The sequence below is a fragment of the Pecten maximus genome, chromosome 19, assembly GCF_902652985.1.
Source record: "Pecten maximus chromosome 19, xPecMax1.1, whole genome shotgun sequence".
NCBI lineage: Eukaryota > Metazoa > Mollusca > Bivalvia > Pectinida > Pectinidae > Pecten > Pecten maximus.
Window position 1 is genome coordinate 14,636,629 of NC_047033.1, and position 20,956 is coordinate 14,657,584.

Genomic DNA, 20,956 nt, shown 5'->3' on the forward strand with positions numbered 1-20,956 from the left:
CTATACAGTATGGCTAGGTCACTGTGTACACTAAGGGTAAGATATACATAACACCTATACAGTATAGCTAGGTCACTGTGTACACTAAGGGTAAGATATACATAACACCTATACAGTATAGCTAGGTCACTCTACACTAAGGGTAAGATATACATAACACCTATACAGTATAGCTAGGTCACTGTGTACACTAAGGGTTAGATATACATAACACCTATACAGTATAGCTAGGTCACTGTGTACACTAAGGGTAAGATATACATAACACCTATACAGTATAGCTAGGTCACTGTGTACACTAAGGGTTAGATATACATAACACCTATACAGTATGGCTAGGTCACTGTGTACACTAAGGGTAAGATATACATAATACCTATACAGTATAGCTAGGTCACTGTGTACACTAAGGGTAAGATATACATAACACCTATACAGTATAGCTAGGTCACTGTGTACACTAAGGGTAAGATATACATAACACCTATACAGTATAGCTAGGTCACTGTGTACACTAAGGGTTAGATATACACAACACCTATACAGTATAGCTAGGTCACTGTGTACACTAAGGGTAAGATATACATAACACCTATACAGTATGGCTAGGTCACTGTGTACACTAAGGGTAAGATATACATAATACCTATACAGTATAGCTAGGTCACTGTGTACACTAAGGGTAAGATATACATAACACCTATACAGTATAGCTAGGTCACTGTGTACACTAAGGGTAAGATATACACAACACCTATACAGTATAGCTAGGTCACTGTGTACACTAAGGGTAAGATATACATAGCACCTATACAGTATAGCTAGGTCACTGTGTACACTAAGGGTAAGATATACATAACACCTATACAGTATAGCTAGGTCACTGTGTACACTAAGGGTAAGATATACATAACACCTATACAGTATAGCTAGGTCACTGTGTACACTAAGGGTAAGATATACATAACACCTATACAGTATAGCTAGGTCACTGTGTACACTAAGGGTAAGATATACATAACACCTATACAGTATAGCTAGGTCACTGTGTACACTAAGGGTAAGATATACATAACACCTATACAGTATAGCTAGGTCACTGTGTACACTAAGGGTAAGATATACATAACACCTATACAGTATAGCTAGGTCACTGTGTACTTATACACTAAGGGTTAGATATCATGTTATTTGTCTGTGTGGGTGTGGTGCAAAAGTAATTACTGATTTGCTGTATTGTAAATATTGACATGTTTACTAATAAGTGGCTGAACATGCTAAATAATCACAATGTTTACTAATGTGCCGCAACGCGCTAAATAGTTACATGTTTACTGATGAGCTGCAACATTCTAAATAATAACATTTACTAATGAGCCGTAACCCGCTAATTAATGAATATAACTAATGTTAAAGAAGAAATATCTTTAAAAATGATTAATGTCATAGTTTTTATGCTGGTGAAATAAATTAACGAACTAATGCATTTCAGCACAGATAACAAAATTATATCAGCTTGAATAATTTTTGGTGATAATAAGACTGCATTTGAATCAGGAATATAATTTTATTAATGTGACATTTGAAAAGATACATCCACTTATTCAGCTTGCATTCAATCTGAACTTTGTTTCATTTTTAACTGCATATCTGCATTTTTCATTTACTGCTACATTGACCAATCAGCACATACTTCATCTTGACCAGTAATGCCACCTGTCACGTCATATACGGGGCCAAAAGAATATTATACGGCTATGCTGAGAAACTAATGAAAATGTCATACATGCCATACCTCCCGGCGCAAGACAAAATGTCCTTTATTTTCAAGTCATTTATTTCCTCCTGGGAGGAGAGCCCAAAGTCTCGTATTTTGTCATTCCCTCCAGTATATTGGTCGATGCCATTTTTGTTAACAATTCGGTAGTTTTTTTCCACGAGATTTAATGAGATTTGGCTTAATTTAGCGATCACGGACACGGCCTTCACACAAAGCTCTGGCTAGTGTAATGTTTGCGCTAGAATATCTATCATTATGAAATAAAGGCAAGTTGCTTACAAACAAGTTTAACCCTCTTTGCTAACAGACTTGAATTATTGTTTGTTTTCTTTTAGGACCATACTTTGTTGATGGTAATTGATACAGAGCCTGGCCAGATACAAAATCACAAGTTTTCTATATAAAATGTGTATCATGGATCAGTGATAGCATGATGAAATCCGATATTTTCTTTTATAAAACTATCAAAATTAGCACATCTGTTGGTCGTAGTGGTCAATCATGATGTTTACAATGACTGTACCATCCATGACAGAGACAATATACAAAATCTGGAATGATTATGATAAGATTTACTGCAGTCTCCTAACATGAACATCTTCAGTTCTCATGACTTCATGTATACACTTGCACACTTGGAATATTTTTATATCTAAATGGTCCAACATTAGGGATCCCACAGGACATTTCATGGTGATTTTTACAACTGATGTGTTCCCTCAGAGTGGATCAAGCTTTCTCATTTTAAGAAAATCCAAACTGATAAATGATTAACTTGCTGGTCTTAATCTTTAGCTACATGTAATTATAATATACCCTTTTCAAATGCTGTTATGTAATATGCATAAAGCTGTGAAACTTTTTGTGTTACATAAAAAAAATCAAAAAATAATTTCATATCATCAGAATCTGAATGTATACTTATTGCATTTTTTACCTTATACAACTTTTTGTTGTTTGCATAAACAGTATGATTAATATCCCAAATAAATATAAATATTCTTTATCACTTTCAAAATTACTTTATTGCTTTAAAATTGAGTAAAAATGTTGATATTCATGTCGCGCAAAAATCTCCCTTATTTTAGACAAAACTCCCTTAAAATAATCATCAATCTCCCTTATTGGTCTCCTGAAAGTATGGCATGTATGAAATGTGTACTTTTATCAGATTAATTAATAACATGATCTGTCCTCCTTGATCAGAGGCGTGTATCAACTACGAACACTACTTTAATTGTATATGTTATATTGTAAATATATCTCTATACATCATGTCAGTATGTGAAAAGGGAATAGAATTAATTTGAATTGAAATATTTACATGTTTATACTGATGAGCCGCAAAGCGCAAAATGATAAGGAAATAGAACAACTTGTTCAGAGAACTTAACAGGTGGGTGTTGATATACTGGTAATACTTGGTTCTCACTCTTAACATATCAAAATCATTTTTTCATAATTTCTGTGCCAACCAATCATCAATATTTCAGCTGCATACCAGGTTGTCACCAATCTAATTAAAATTAGATGGTCATTATCTACTCTGTATGAACTTACGGAGTAGATAACGAACGTCTAATTTTAATTACCAGGTAGATTGGGTTTTCATCAAATGTAGATTTGGGCTTTTAGTAAAAAGGAAATTAGAAACGCATTCAATCTGATTTATCATAAATAATTTCTCAATACAATATAAGTTATGAGCAAGGTTGAATTTATATTGGCAAATGACACTTTTCCCCTCTAAATCATTAAAGACTTACTCCAGATAATTTTTTAGACTGATCCATGATCCTGTACAGATAGTGCCATTACTTCTGGGTGCAATTACTGCTGAGTTCTTTGTTGTTTGGAAAACAATATGTCAATATTATCAATAAATAATTACAATTTAATCAATGAGGACATAATTCATGATTAATTTTGTGTGAAAATAAAATCCTAGCTTGAATCAGTACTACTGTAATATGTGCACAATTATTTTTAATTTTATTCGGATATACGAAGAAATCTGTTTACAGTAGCTGAACTGAAATGTCCAGGTCTTTACCTTTTAGACAGTAAACAAAACTGATTCAAATATATGTTGATGAATATTTAATTTACAATTATCTTTTAGCTAACACGGTTCATAAAATGTATCGTAGAAGAATGAACTTTTAATGCATCATGTATATCAATTTTACTTGAAAAACATACTAACGTTAACTGAATATATATACTGTATATAATATATGTATTTTGATTTACCTGAGTGTCTCATTAGTCATCAGCCTATGAAATCAGTTTTAAATTTTAATAATTTTGTACAGTTGTAATACTTTTGTTTTATGCAAAATTGATTTGTGACACTTTATGAAATATATAGAGGATATCTAACAGTGTCTTCAGTAATACCAAATATATTTCACGAGTGGGGCTAATATTTTGATATTTTTCACGAGTGCGCATTATAACATTTTTTATCAACGAAAACCCTACCTTGTTTGCTAACTAGTCCTACAGCGATAATTTGTAAACAAAAAAAGTAGTTTCCCCTGTCCAGGTGCTGACATATATGTCGGGCTTTCTGATTGGTCAATTATTTTGGTATTTTCTAATCATTAATTTGATTGGTCAAATCAGCAAAAGTGATATTTTGCACTAGTGAAAAATATCACTTTTATAGAATGAATAATTTTTGATATTTCACTGGTAAAAATGTAATAAATTGTTGTATTCAATCAGCTCAAAAAGAATTAATATTTTTTTATCCTTTATCTTTCTTATTTGCAATTTAATTTCTGCCTGCAGTAAAACTAAATTGTTTATATGGTATACTTTGGTTGATTAGTATTTACAACTTTGGTTATAATTTTCTTAGAGTACCTTTTTCTATTGATAGATGTTAAATAGAATCAGTTCTGTCAACAAAACAAATAAAAATGCATATAATGTTTCCTTTTCAAAATTTCACTTTGTAATTCTGAAAAGATTGCTTACATATCTACAAACACCAAGATAACTTAGTTATGAATTTAAGGCTCTCGATAATAATGTTTTAGAATAAACTTACACAAAATTGGTTTGATTGCTGATAAGTTAAAATAACCCCTATCTAAAAATAATACTATTTAATCCAAAAATTCTGACACAAACCTGCAAGAGATTATATTTCAAATGGGAAACAAATGCACAACAGAATTGTAGAATTCACATTACCTAAAACTAGTATATGAAAGTTTTTTTCTCAGAAATGAGTATTGTTAAAAGTACAATTTATATTGTTCTAATCAAACATTGTTCAAGTTTGTTTCTTCTTGTGGTATGTAACTGTGCTACGGACATACATTCCTTGTTCTGTATGATCCAATCTCAGGATAAAACAGTTTTTTTCTGTCTTGAAGCATTTAAAACAAATACAACATGTTAAAATCTTTACAATTTAATGTGATCGCAGAAAGAAATTCCCGACCTGTTGAAATGATTTTATTTTGTCACATTCTCGAAAATTTAAAGTGTGGAAAAATTGCAATTTCTCTAAAAAATAAATAAAAATGCAAGATATCACTATTTTTTGCTGAAAAAGGGATACTTTTACATTTTAAGTTAAACATGTTTAAAGTACCTGATGTTTTCGCGGCCGATTTAAAGGGGTATCCGATTCACACCAGAAAAAATCATTTTCATCGCAATTATAAAAGCGATGTTTTTTGTTTTGTTTTTATTTTTTTTTAATTAACTTAACCTTTTCATGTAAAGTTAATGCGGGATAGATTTATATTTTATAGCAAATTTAATATAATAATTTGTTTACGTACGGTCTCTGATATAAATATACGATTTGTATACAAATATCAACGTTTTTCTTTTTTTTTCTATTTCAATGGATATAAGTTTTCTCCACTGGTTAGATTGGTTGAAGTTATTTTCATTTGTTAATATATCTTTTTATCAAAGTGAAAGTTCAAGAAACGATCGGCCTACCTTCTAGGCGAAGACGGTTTGTCAACGCAAGCTACGGGCGATTACATCATGTTTTTTCCTGGTTTACTTATGTTTCTGATTACATCATGTTTATCTTGGTTTATTATGTTTCTAAGTAATTAATAAGCTAATACTTACGACTGTTCATCTTTTGTCGTGACATGCCGCCGTATTACATTGCAGACGGGCATGCTCACTCACTCACAGATTTACTCGCGCATTTAACCCATTGACCTCGGACGATCCGAAAATCTCGTGCACCCTCTGATCGTACCAAAATAAATATCCCGCCATCACTCAAGGGTTCCTCATGCCCGCTATTACCGTTATCTGAACTTTAATGCAAGTATTTTTTTAGATGAACATGAATTTCGGCATGAATTTCGGCACGTGTTTTTATTTGTTTTAATTTTATTTTTTATTGGCTATCGACTTTTCGGCCGTGTCGTATTCGTACCGTGCATACACTGCTCTCTGACGACGACCATCTGTCAAAAATTGTTCGTCCCTCGTCCACAGCTACTTCATAGCAGGTAATAATATATATTTTCTCGAATCTACATTTCTTTTGAAATAATATAACCCTGACAACAACACCTCAATCATTAACATTTTTAAGGTATTTGAATGCATGATGGTGTGGTCGGTTCCATATATTAAAAATGTTCTACAGCAACATAGCTTCAATGAACTCAATTCTTTGGGCATTCCTATCGAAAATTTTAAATTAAGAAATTTAAAGAATATTGATGAAACCAGGCTTTGTACTTCGTGTGAAGAATTATTTACATGTCAAAAAATTCGTAATAGTTTTAATCGAGTTAGAATCTATCTTTTCAAAATTCAGATAAAAATCTGCAAGGTGGATATTTTCTTGATACATAGAAAGATACATGGTTAATTCTGAAGAGTTAGGAAATACATAATATATTGTAAATTTTTAATTACAAGAAATTTCATAGAAAAAAAATACATAAACAGCAACAGAAAATATGTTGTTTTTAAATGAAAAAATATATTTCCATGATTTTATTTTCTATTTATATATATTTGATTTTTCGTTATGCTTTTAATTTTAAAAGTTATCTTGATCAAATACCTAAAAAAAGCAGAACTTTTTGAGATCTCTGCTTTCATGTGTACACCTCATGTAAAGAGAGTACAGAAACAGCCAATTTAATAATACCTTAGAGGTTTAGTTTTTAGAATTTTAATAAAAAGAGGATATGTCACAAACTTTATCAGTATGAGTTTAACCAGAGACGTATATATACCTGATATACAAGTCTCTGTTTTAACAGATACAAGCCTGTGATGATAATTAGCTTAACTGTCTCTATAGCCTGTGATATCACTGACTTTCAGCCTAAAATAAATTTTCTAAATAATGTTTGGTATTTTCAAAACTTAACAAAAAAACAAAAAAAAAAAAACCTTTGTTATTCTTGATCTAGCTATAGGTATGGTTACAATAACCAAACAATTGTCTTTCTATAATCAACTACACCTGTAAAGCCAGACCTAGATCGGGATGTCCATCAGACGAGGATTAATCATGAATCAATCGAATGGACTGTTGTAGTCGGTTTGGGAGATGGCCCTTAAGTACTGAATTAATATGTATTGATAAAATATGTTTTAATCAACCATAAGTTACATATACCACCCTTCAAAAGTTTGAGTTTCTAATTTTATGTATTATGTAAAGTGCTGAATAAGTTCTATGAACTTTTGCCTAATCCTTTTTGTCATTTGCAAGGCAATACAAATTATAAACCGGAGAGAATTTATAATTAATTGCATCCCCAAGAATTATTTTGTTACCCACTAATACATTTTGTTATATGTAACTTTCCTTATGAAGACATTTTTTTTTTTTTTTTATTTGTTGGCGTTATTAGATATATTTCTAGACTATGGGAGCATTTAATGCATTTTCCGGAGAAACTGTAGATACGCTGTCGGTGACGGAAGATCTTTAAGTGTATGTTACATTAATTTGATATTCTATGCAAAGAGTTTTCTTTTAAAAGTTTTATGGTAAAAGTTTACTTCTCCATATCATTTCATATAAGACATTGTATACTTTCAGAATTTGAGGTCTCATATCTACAGTTTGGAAATAATTCGTCATTATCATAGTGTATAAATGTATATTTTGTGTATGGTCTAATTAAAGACAAATATGTAGTGATGATTGGAATTTTCACTTTTCCAAATCCATAATAATCTCATAACCTTAAACAGGTTAAAAGACTCAAAGCTAAGACTTTACAGGTGCATACTTAAGACTTGTAATCATACCTGTCACCCAGAAATCATCAAAAATAAATTTAATATATAATCTTGGTACCACATTAGTGATGTCATATATTATACGATGTATTATACAGAGAAAATTATTAATTTTGATAATCTTTAGCAAAGAATTTCAAACATTTATGTTATTTTGAGGCTTTTGATGCAATATTGAAATATCTTTAAGTAATCTTCAAGTAAATTTATGAAAAAATATACAAAATTATAAAAAGTATCCATTTCAAAACATTTGTTTTCCTTTGTTTTAAAGCTAGGTGACAGGTACGACATAAATAAATCCTATTGTTTTAAGTTCTTACCTGTGCTATCCTGTTCTTCAGTGGACTTGTGATGAACATCAGAATCTCCATCTTGACAGTCCAAACAGTTGCTCCAAAATGATGCTAGTATCACAGATGTGTTCAGAATTTCACACCTGGCCAATCACAATTAACCATCTTACCTGTGTGATTTACCTGTGATTTACCTGTGGAACACCTGTAATTACCAAGGAGACTGGACGTCTGGGTCAGTAGCCAGAACAAAAGCTACCTGTATCATTGTCATCTCTACCTGACTAACTGACACTGATTCTCCTGTGCCTAACTAACAAGACATTTCTGTAGTCTCAAGTAACTTACCACTTATTTCAATTTCGGTATGTAGGGCTTCACAGCCATTAGACAATCTAACCTGAAAACCCCTATATCAGATATTAGACTGAACCAGGTGAACGGAAATGTCATTATTTTTCTATTATGTAGGGATGAAATTTCCAGAGGATTTATAATGCAAATTTTACAAAAATTCCAGCTGGAAACCAAAAAATGAATGAGTCTTAACTTCAAACTTTTTTTAATAAACATTTTTATATAAATTCCTGTAAAATAATTGTTTATGTAGTTACCAACACGAAATTATTACCGTACCATTTCCTATGTAAGTCAAAATATCAATAAAAACAGCTACATTCAAATTCTTTCAAAATTGCATAATTTCTGATGAATTTTTAATTCCTTCACTATATTTTTTATCATCTTTATTTGAGTGTTTTATAAAATTATTCCTCTATTGCGGGAAGAGAAAAAGAAAATCACTCAATCAAAATGTTCCAACTGAACTGTATTCATTGTTTAAACAGTTATCTTTATGCTATCTCCTATACAATTTTAATGTCACATAATAACTCTTGTTGATGACATCATAGAAGATTACCTTGAACAATGTGACTTTGCAATTAATGTATTTAAGAATTGTAACAATGAAAGTACTTAAGTCAACATGTTCTCATTTCTGGATGTATTTCACCGGACACTCTGTTTATTATCTGTTGTATTAAATATGGGGCAAAGAAGTAATTCTAACAGTGTGGACAAGAAAAATGTCAAATTTTGTATTAAATATACAAATGTATACCTCTCCTAGCTAACCTCTACACACATGTGTATTCCATATATAGAACCTCTTCAGATAGAATTAACTCTTTGCCTGCTGTGTAATTGTCTCTGTTACATCCAGACATAAGGGTTATAATTCCTTAGATATACCATTCTGAAAATTCTAAATATGTTCTCTAGCTATGTTCAAATTTTCATATCACAGCATGATTATGTCAATGATTACTTTTAATGATCAGGTGCGTAGCCAGGCGTAAGCTTGTACGCCCGGGCGTCCACCTCATTTTTTTCGAAATAGTCTTTTTACGTCCCGGGTCAAGCGTGTATCCCGTTTATTTATTTTTTTGTTTTTGTTTTTTTTTTAAATTTCTTCCGGATTGTTGAAATCCCTGCCAGGCATTCCGATTCACTTATGTTGTTCAGCATCATGCGCAGGGTAAAAACCTATCTGAGGTCTACCATGCGATGTGACCGGATGTCGTCTCTTGCATTGTTGCATGCATATCAAGATTTTGATGTAGACTTTGACTTGGTAGTGTCCAAGTTTGCTGAAACCAAAGCCCGCCGACTGGGTTTCATATTTCAATGAATAAATGAATGAATGAATTGACACAATATCTCATTGAAATTGAAAGTTGAATAAAAACCGATTATCACTCACAAAATAGACGTATTTCTTGTTTAGTTGGACTAATGAAACTGTCACCAGAATACTGGAGATTACTCCTAAGGCCTTCTATAAATCAAATTTTTCCCCCTCCCGTGCCCACCCCTCCTCGCGCTGCGCGCTTCGAGTGATGCCTTCGGCATCACGTCGGCGTACACTTCCAAACAGACCTAGCAACGCGCCTGATGATGAAAACCTTGTGTCCAAAACCCATTTCCCACCCTATCTCTGAGAGTAGAAAATGTCCACCAAAAACAGAAGCAGTTAAAATTCACTTAAAAATAAAAGAAAACAAAAATTTTGTGTGTAAAACATCAATAAACCTCATAATTTATTGTGATATATCTTCAGGCAAACATGTCTGGAATATGTATTGTACTCTCATTAAACATCAGGAAGCGTATTACTTCCAAACTAATCCACATGGTTTCAAGCACAATACTACATTTTAAAAAAACAGTCAATTATGTTTAAAATCTGGAATTCTTTTTGTCTGTCAGTTTGCTGAAAAGGGAATGCATCTTTGTGAGAACTGATCCCAACTACATTCATTGATAAGGTAAGTTATTAATAAGACACCCAACACAGTTTTAATGCAACACCATTTTAATGTTATTTATTCCAAATTATAAAAATTTTGTTTTTTCCAAATCATTCCACTCACAGTCATAATTTTTTATGCATGTTAAAATTTAATTTCATTCTTCTTTTAAAACTTATTTCTAATATTTACTGTTTTCACACTTATGCTGCTGTGGGTAAACCACAACATCTGTAATTTTCAATCAAGCTGTTCTGTTGGGTCAGCACACCTTTCAAGTATTCCAAGTATCACTATCAATCATCTGTGTTACTACCCAGTTTAATAAACAGATAGAAATAAATATCTAAGAAAAAACTGGATTTCCTTATTGTCATATTTTTTTTTTTTTTTTGTCATTAGATTGGGTTTTTATCTCCAAACATTTTGAAGAAAGTAACAGGACTCTTTCAAAAAAATGTTGTACAGCTATTTCTCAAAGGCAATTTAATGAAACTTGTGGCATTACTAAGAGAGGAAACTCTGGACATTTAAACCTTACATCATGGATTATATTGGTTTAGACTAAACAAGAGCCCCACTCGATTTGCACTCTTCTCCTTCTAGAATATAACTTCCGGTCACTCGATTTGAAGCTCTTCTGCTTCTGGAAGATCTTCTATCTCTTCTGTCTCAAAGCTGGAAGATTTATCTTCCAAGATGGCTGCGACCATGTTTTAAGTGTGCAAGTGATGAGTTTCACTAGAGAAGGACTTATGACACATACATGCACGTGTTTTTAACATAGTGTTTGATAAAACTTAAAAACTTGTTTATTTTGGGTTATATTCTCCCGGTTTACTCGATTTACATATAACGGAATACGACCTTCTTAGAAGGCTTCTCTTCTTAGAAGAGTGCAAATCGAGTGGGGCTCTGTTCTATTTTGGCTGGATCAGCTGAGTGTTTGACATACCTGTTGGATTGCTGTTATCAGTGCCAAGTCATCTTGAGGTTTCCATCGACCAAGATCTTTTGTAGAAGCTGGAGCAGGTGGCTTATAATGCAAACAAAAATCATTTTCTTTCAAAACAAATTGAAATTTAATTAACAATAACTATAAAAACAAATAAAAAATCAAAACATTTTTACAGGGAACTTTTTTCTTTATAAACATAATGCATAAATCTATATGGTCACAATATTATATAGTAACAGATGAAGATAACTTTTAAGTTTTTACTTGTTACAGGATAAACTAATTATCCCTGTCATTACTTGCTAAATAAATATGAAAAAAAAACATCTTTAAGGAGAATAAAAATCTTTTTAGAAGCCGTAAGAGCATTTTTATTTTTTTTTAAATGTATGATTCAGAAGAGAAGTTGTATTTTATACATCTGAACTTACCTTTTGACGTTTAGCTCGCTTTGATGAAGATGATGAAGAATGAGATTTTGATGACTGGAAATGAGAACCCAAACAAGCTTATTTGAAATTAACCAACATTCAACCATAGTTAGATAACTAAATCTTTATCTTGATTTCATTTCAATATTGTACAGAATTCATACTTTACCGAACCTTACATATCCAACTCTGTCCTTTTTATGTACTGTTCACCTTTTATATAACAATAAGTCAACAAACTGATTGGCATATTAACAACTATATTAACTATACAATGATCCACGTCATATAATGATTTATAGCAAAGGTAGATAAATGTATAATAATGTAATAACAAAGGTAGATAATTCGATATAAAAATGGTATGACAAAGGTAGATAATTCTATATAATAATGTTATAATAAAGGTAGATAATTCTATATTGTTATAATAAAAATAGATAATTCTATATAATATTAATAACTTTATGACAAAATATAAAAACGTTATAACAAATGTAGATAATTCTATATAATAACGTTGTGACAAAGTTTGATGATTTTATATAATAATGTTATAACAAAGGTAGCTATATATAGATAATTCTGTATAATAAGGGTAGGACAAAGGTTGATAATTCTATATAATAACCATTATGACAAACTATATATATATAGCTAAGGTAGATAATTTAATATACATTTTGGATTTCCATTTGCTCTGCATTACCAAGACACAATGTCAACCTCACCAAACAAAATGAAAAGTTCTTAAGTCATAATTCTAACATCATTCCCATTGGTGTAGTTATATGAGGAATAATGTTCATGACGTTTTGTCCAATGTCACTAAATTAAACGTCCTTTTGATGTGATGAAAATTTGCACTACATGTATACTGGATTAATAAACATGACTGATCGATGTAACTTTCAATAACTGATGTAGTTATCATGTATGTAGGTGAATATCCTCACGTCCGAATAACAAATAAAATGTTGAAATTAAATTGATGATTTTGTTTATATTTCCTCAAACTATTATTTTTTTCCTTGGAATGGTCACCTGCATTTGAGACATCATAAGAGTATATATAGGTCCAAGCAAAATTTGACTTTGAAATGTGTGTCACAGGTTATCTATATTAGAAAATTAACCATGAATTGAAAATGAAATATAATTATTGATCTGCTTTCTTAGAAAAGTTGTAATTCTATAATTCTATTCTCTTGCTCAAATACACATCTTAGCACAGTGACTCAAATACATCTGGAGATCTGAATAAATATTTTTTCAATTATTTGATTGATAAAATGAATGAATGAATGGCATCATTTGAGGTATCGTATTTGATAGTTTGGTTTTTCTTTTAAATTGCTTTTTCATGATTTAAGCAAGAATAAAGAAAATTAATCTGAGCATAGATTTTTATGTTTGAGCACGAAAAAGGTTTCATGAATACCTGCCCTGGTTTAAATGATAAAAACTCAGCATAACAGAAATTTTGCCTGTAGTCACATTGATAGGAAGGGTTAGGGTTAGGTTTAGGGTTAGGGAAGCAGCTGGTATCCTATTAGAGCAAGTTTATAACTTACAATTTTTACTTTCTTCTTCTCTGGATGTGGTGTTACTATGACTTTTTTCTTCTCAGGAGGTGGTGCCACTGGTATTTCCTTCTCAACAGGCTCTGGCTTCTCTTTCTCCACATAAGGCGGGGGCGGGGGAGGTGGAAGTTTCATACGGCCGCGTTCTGTTTTTATAAGACTACTCTCCACCACTTCATCATCAAACTTCTTTCGTTTAATTGATCTAGAAGAACTCCTCCTTTGTTGAACTTCCATCTGTGTGACTCGTGAGGCGACTGACCGACTTGGTCTGGGTGTAATCATGGCTCCCGGACTATTAAATGGCATTAGTCCGATCCTGGGGCTCATATTGGGGGAGGAAAGAGGCTGTTGTATACTCATGTCCTCATGTAAATCATGCGTCTTGTCTAAGTCTAATTCTGAAACAATCATAAATTTCATGTCACTAATTCTTAGTCAATGACTTTGGCACAGGTTTAACTTTTCTGACTTGGTATATGTATATGTACATTAACACAACTATTTTATATCACTTTGCAATTGTTCGCTACAAAGAAATGTCCGGCAATAAAAAGAGACTAGATTGTTCACCACTGTGACATACCTCTAGCTGAGTCAGTACCTTATATTTAAATACTTATATGTATAATGTATCTCATTTTTATACTGACTTGGTGCAACTCTTCGAGGTCAACTATATATATATCCTCAGTAGCAATTCGGCCAATACAATGGAAGTACAAACTAATATGGATAGTTGTAGTCGGCAACTACGGTATCACTAAATCCAGAATTGACAAAAGCAAAATCATTACATCTATAATTTATAATTGTATATTAACTCATGTTTTTTAAGTTTCTTCGTGTGTGAAATATCTTATTAGAAGCATGCCACAAACTATGTACAGCTGTACATGATTCAGATTCACGCATCAAAACTGTCATCTATGTACAAACGCTCGATGTCGAGGGTACATTAATGCACACACGTAAAAACAGATGTAAAAACAGAAAAAATGAGTTAAAACATTCAAGAATCAAAATAGTAAATTAATCATAATAATGTTTCTCGCTGTTCATTAAAGGCACAATCATTTCTACATATCGTACGGCGTACACCAATCCTGTTTATCCTGCGTAAAACACAGAGCCGTCCACGAAGGAAAAATTATCACTCTGAATAGAGTCAGATCAACTGGAAATTATTTAGAATTGAATCATACTCATGAATTATCAATTTGTTGAAAACGACATTTTATATTATTGGAATGATTTTCGGAATCACACTAGTCTACTTGTTCATAGTTAAGTAACGCCATTCTATGGTCTGCGAGACGCAGAAAAGCAATGAAAAGTAAATAAAAAGTAAGCTTTGTTGTATTTTTTGTAGAACCAATTAATCGATTACGAAATTTTGCGATCGATTGTCGTGAATCAGAAGGGTTACAAACCGATTTTCGATTACAAATCGATCATCCTGACATCACTATAACACTAGCTGAGTCAGGAACAAGGGAAATGACGGTTCATCACTGTGACATATACCTCTAGCTTATAACAAATTAAGCAACTAGATGGTTCACCACTGTGAATTACATCTAGCACTTCAGAGCTATGTAAATTGTCAAACTAATATATATATACATGTTTCCTAAAGGTTCCTTTACATTTCTTTTAACCTCATAACCAGCAGTCCCCACTCTATACACAGGCGTTTGAAATTCCGACAATATATTGAGATATTGAATAAATATGGGTATAGACGACACATGACCTATGATTATGATCTATCACTTGATTGGGAAAGCTTGTTTAAATAAGGCCATCACCATCCAATGTAAAATTAACACAAGCTATACTTGTTCAGTGTGATTTTTTTTATACATCTCCTTAGAACTTAAAAAGAGGTGATAATTTAGTTAGTACAGTATAAGCTTAGGCCTAGTTATAGTACAACAGTATTAATGTTATGCCTGGAAATCATTATGCCATTGTTATATAATGGTCATGGAATCACGGGTACATTTCGATTGGGGTTAAGCGCATCAATGTTGATCATTGTAAATCAAAGCATGAACAACTGCTGTAAAGCCTAAAGGGTAGGTCCTACTCGCTGTATAATTTCTGATTGCACAAAAGGACATGTACAGTACAGGGGATATATCATTTTGTAATAATTACCTTCTGTATCCATTATTATTCCTTATTTTGATCTCAAAAGTATAACTGGATGTATAAATTAACAACACGCCGAATAATATGGCGTAAAATAATAAATTAAGTGAGAAATATTCATTAAAGTTTGAAAATCAATGTCTAGACGCTGTAACGGAAGTTGTAAGAATCCATCTTTGTTTTGTAATCTCTGAAAAGAAAGAAAATCAAAAATTAAAAATACCTAGATTTTATATTGTTCTATTTCAACCAAAATTGTTTTTCATTTAATATTCCAAATAGTGTTCGATATTTAAAAATAACCCATGTATCGAAAATGCCAGATTGGCCGGAAGTAGATGTTTCATTCTACAACAACAATGGCGTCGCTAGCAGCATGGAGCTTATTTTCACTGAATATAATTGTACTTTTCCTCCAAATTATGGCTGGGTGAGTATCGGCTATTTGATACATGTATTCTATGGGCAATGAGAGACATTTTGGATGAAAAATAATCAGACAAGGCGTTGATCCTTTACTGAATTAAAGCGATTGATATTTCCTGTCAAGCCGGTTTTGTAGCAGACGGCTTTTTGTAGGCGTGGAAATCTCTCATTGGTTGAAAAGTAAAATAATCGGAAACTTGAAATATATATTGATTTGGTGAATCAAGTGTCAGTCTATGGTCATTTATGTGTTTATTTTGAAATGAAGTAAATGGTTTTTGCTCAATATATGATAGCATGACTTGGTGTTAAAGTAATTCGCTAAAGAAATAAAAGGACGTGTAATGGTGTATTAGTATATACAATGTAGTATTGTACAATTTGTTAAAGATGAAATTTACACTCTTCCGCCTCAAGGAAGCATATATGTTTTGGATATGGGGCCAGTGAAAACCGGATATACATGTATAGTTTCTTATCTTAACGTTTTATTTGTAACTCTATAGCTAGTATCCACATCGACATTTTGAAGAAGAACCTTTCGAGACTGCCACAAGTTTCAATACCAATATTCAACAAGTAGTCTTGGCCAAACACATAATAACATAGAGTATTTGATGAGTTAAATACAGCCCTAACATAAAACACAATACTAAACATACACACACCTTTCAGCATTGTGTTATATTTATCATATATATCAATTTAAATCAAAATAACCCAAAGTATAATTTACTAACATAGGCTGAATTGAAATTTTACTTATCCAAGGTTTGAACTCCTACAGGGACCTATGAAATTCCTACAAAAACCCATTTGTATACAACCCAAGTAAAAGCTTTTATTCCTCACCCTGGTAACACTATGGTCACCACTCTTGTTACCGCTATCATGACCTTTTTGCCTTGGTCAAGGAATTGATAATTGTGAAAGAAGTATGGATTATTATACTGCTGACCTGGGTTCCAGTCCTGTCGATATATATAGGCATTGAATTAGTGAAACTCCTGGATAGCATATATAACACTAACAATTGCAACTCACCTTTAAAAAAAACGACAATGTCGAAGAAAATTACATGCTGCTTATAATTGTTACCATCTTTATTTTAATTTCTTTTTGCAGAAGAGACTTTTACCATATATTAGGAGTCAGAAAGTCAGCAACAAAAAATGAAATAAAAAAAGCTTACAGAAAGTTAGCAAAAGAAATGCATCCTGATAAAAACCAAGGTGACCCAGAGGCCACTGAGAGATTCCAGGATTTAGGTGCGGCATATGAGGTAAGAAACTGATAACTCTAATACACATAGATTGCTTTCATCTTTTTGGGAAGTGGGCATTAGCGAGTATTGTCAAACATTATCAGATTCAAATGTATCTTTCTTATAAATTAATTCACACAATGACATCAACTTTTTGGGGTGACAATTTGTTATCAGTGATTTTTTTTTGGCTAGATCTACAGCCCACTTTGGGCTGTTCCCCTTGCCAAAAAAAGGTGTATTTTCCCAATTTTGAAACATCATTTTTCCCAATTTAAAAAAAAAATTAAAAAAAAATTGTATTGAATTCCTATCTGGTTATCTGTATTGTATTTCATTCCTAGAATATGTGAATATTATGGTACGATAGTTGATCATCATACACGTGAACAGTAGACTGACAAATTTACTTCTACGATAGACAAGTTGGCCTTAATTAGTCGTATAAACGGTATAAGGGAGGTAACTCGAATCCTGATCACTGTTGCACTTTCCACAAATGACATGCAGGCAAGCGTTTCAGAGAGTCCGTAGACAAAACAAGAAGACTTTCTTTGTTTTGTAGTCTAAGTAATAACCCAGGATGCTTGCTACTGATTCTTCATGTCATGAGGCAGACCAGAAAAGCCAATAAATGAAGTGTTTTGTCTTATTTAAGTATTTTGTCATTATTTGCTATTTTCCCGAATTCACCAAACACCGCAATTATTTTCCCAATTGAAAAGGCATAGGCTGTTGAAAAAATTACATGAAAAAAACACTGGTTATATTGTTAATGTCACCAATTCAATGATGTATTGATGTCATTTATATTAATAACAGTTACCATCTTTTCTAATATGTGAAAAAGAAATATCGCAGACAGGCCTAGGATTGTCTGGAAAGGACATCCTGGAAACATGTTTTATGTTTTTAAACACATTTACTAGTAATTCATAGAATGTTTTCCTCAAACATTATCAAAGGATTGGTTGATAAGATATGGACAGGATGGGTCCACATGTATGTTTAAAAATTAATTTTAACCAGCAATGGTAATACTGTTTTATTTTGAAGTTTGATTTATGAAAAAAATATAGTTATGTTATTTGAAATATTGGGTCAGTTCGGTTTAGGCCAATCCTCCTCAGAAAAAGTCCTTCTTAGTCACAAATTACTTTCCTTCTTATATATTCTTTTTGTTTTACTGGTTGTATTTTAAAAATCATGAACAATAAAAATGTTTAATTGATAATTCATGTCTAAATTTTTATTATTTGGTAAGCACACTATGACATGTATCTAGTATGACAATGATGTAGGGATTTAAATATTGATGTACTAATCTGTGGCAGGTTTTATCTGATGATGAGAAGAGAAAGATTTATGACAAACATGGAGAAGAAGGTCTGAAGAAGGGAGACGTATCAGGAGACCCATTTGAGAGGTTATTACCTTGGAAATTTGATAAAAATCAAGCATTTATTGGTGTTTTATATCCAATTGATTGGCCTATTAAAATTTATATTATAATACAAGCAATATCACTGATATCATGATTTTCTAATCATGCTTCATCTGATACCAACAGTTGGTTGCTATGCTACACTTATCACCCATGGGTCAACTCAGTTAAAAATCCTTGTTTCAATAGATCTAGAGGCTATTTGATTCACCATCACATTTTCCTTTTGAAATTTCCGCCAATCAGATTGAAGGTAGCATATGCTTCAAAGAAGCTGCATATCAACAACAGTGGCGGTAAGTGATCTCGAAAACGTGTCTCAGAAATTTAATATCAACTGTCTTAAACCATTTTACCAGAATATCATTGATACCCTTTTGTGTGACAGAGTTAAAAAACAGACCTAGGTGATCAAAAAGCTGTGAATTTCAGTCAATGTTAATGCTGTCAAGTCATTGTTCAGTTTTGATACACAGTTTAGCTAACTAATGCACAAATTACATGCCTGGCTGTTTCTATCATAAAAAAATTATCGCTGTACTAGGTTATACTCATTTAAAACACTAAAAACCTTTAGGACTTCTTGCCCACTATATGTTTATCACAGAATCAGCACACCTTCATTTACCGCAGCCGTATTGTTGCACGTTCCTTTTTCCCCTCTAAACTAAAGAGTTCTTATTCTGAAAGCGTTTTGATGCTTGATTTCTTTTTATAGAGTGACATCAATGAAACAAGGATTTTTCACTGAGTTGATCGACGGGTAATAAGTTTAGTGTAGCACAGTGCAATAAATTGTGGGTACCGACCATGCTATTCATGATTTCCACAACAAAATTATGAAAGCTATGAACACCACATTCTATTTAAGACAGTCACGGCATACATTTATATGTACTAAAAATGTTTAGATAACATTTTTTCCTGTATCTCTTTTTTACAGTTTTTTTGGAGGCTTCAGTCCTTTTTTTGGGAACTCCAGATCCCAAGACAGGGAAGTTCCGAGAGGAGGTGATGTGATCATGGACCTGGAAGTTACGCTGGAAGAATTATATACAGGAAATTTTGTGGAGGTTCATATCAAACTTTAATATAGAGAGTAGACAAAATACACAAATATTCTGGAAGAATTTCCAATTTTGTAGTGTGAGAAAATTCTTTCCTTAATGTACATTTTGTGATAATCTAGCTAAAAGCATTTGAGTTAAGTAAAAAAAAAAAGGAAACAAAGAATAAAAAATACTCAGCAACAAAAAGACGAGAGATTGGTGAAATTATTTCCAGAGATTCTGAAAACTAGATTTTATTTCAAGATCGATTTTGAGCTAAAATATCTTAAGGGAGGTAACTCTAATTCATAGAAGTTAAATACATATGTACATGATTAAATAAATTGTAATTACTAAACCTACAAAGGATAGATATTTCAAATTATTGTAAACACATAATCAGAATAGGTATGTCAAATTATTGTAAACACGTTATCAGAATAGGTATGTCAAATTATTGTAAACACGTTATCAGAATAGGTATATCAAATTATTGTAAACATGTTATCAGAATAGGTATGTCAAATTATTGTAAACACATAATCAGAATAGGTATGTCAAATTATTGTAAACACGTTATCAGAATAGGTATGTCAAATTATTGTAAACACGTTATCAGAATAGGTATGTCAAATTATTGTAAACACGTTATCAGAATAGGTATGTCAAATTATTGTAAACACGTTATCAGAATAGGTATGTCAAATTATTGTAAACAGGTTATCAGGAGAGGTATGTCAAATAACATTATTGTAAACAGGTTATCAGGAGAGGTATGTCAATAATATTATTACTGTAAACAGGTAATCAGGTATAAGCCAGTGGCTAAACCAGCTAAAGGTACGAGGAAGTGTAACTGTCGGATGGAGATGGTCACCCAACAGCTCGGTCCAGGTCGCTTCCAGATGACACAACAACAAGTCTGTGATGACTGCCCCAATGTTAAGTACGTTTTATCCAGCCCATGTTTAGCAATGCCTCTGTTGTTGTTC

The 20,956-nt window shown here is 32.1% G+C and overlaps 2 protein-coding genes across 2 annotated transcripts in view; one reads left to right on the forward strand and one right to left on the reverse strand.

Moving 5' to 3' along the window:
- The window catches only part of LOC117317641 (microspherule protein 1-like), a 40,501-nt gene extending 24,544 nt beyond the window's left edge, over nt 1–15,957 (reverse strand). The window contains exons 1-4 of the mRNA XM_033872497.1: nt 15,788–15,957; nt 13,616–14,025; nt 12,042–12,095; nt 11,608–11,688 (exon numbers count right to left, since the gene is read on the reverse strand). Of these exons, the coding sequence (XP_033728388.1) occupies nt 11,608–11,688; nt 12,042–12,095; nt 13,616–14,025; nt 15,788–15,800 (558 nt within the window). The 5' untranslated portion in view covers nt 15,801–15,957. The remainder of the gene's footprint in view (nt 1–11,607; nt 11,689–12,041; nt 12,096–13,615; nt 14,026–15,787) is intronic.
- A 183-nt stretch (nt 15,958–16,140) lies between these two features.
- The window catches only part of LOC117317316 (dnaJ homolog subfamily B member 11-like), a 32,275-nt gene continuing 27,459 nt past the window's right edge, over nt 16,141–20,956 (forward strand). The window contains 5 exon segments of the mRNA XM_033872109.1: nt 16,141–16,211; nt 17,333–17,489; nt 18,806–18,897; nt 19,859–19,988; nt 20,768–20,910. Coding sequence (XP_033728000.1) covers nt 16,141–16,211; nt 17,333–17,489; nt 18,806–18,897; nt 19,859–19,988; nt 20,768–20,910 — 593 coding nt within the window.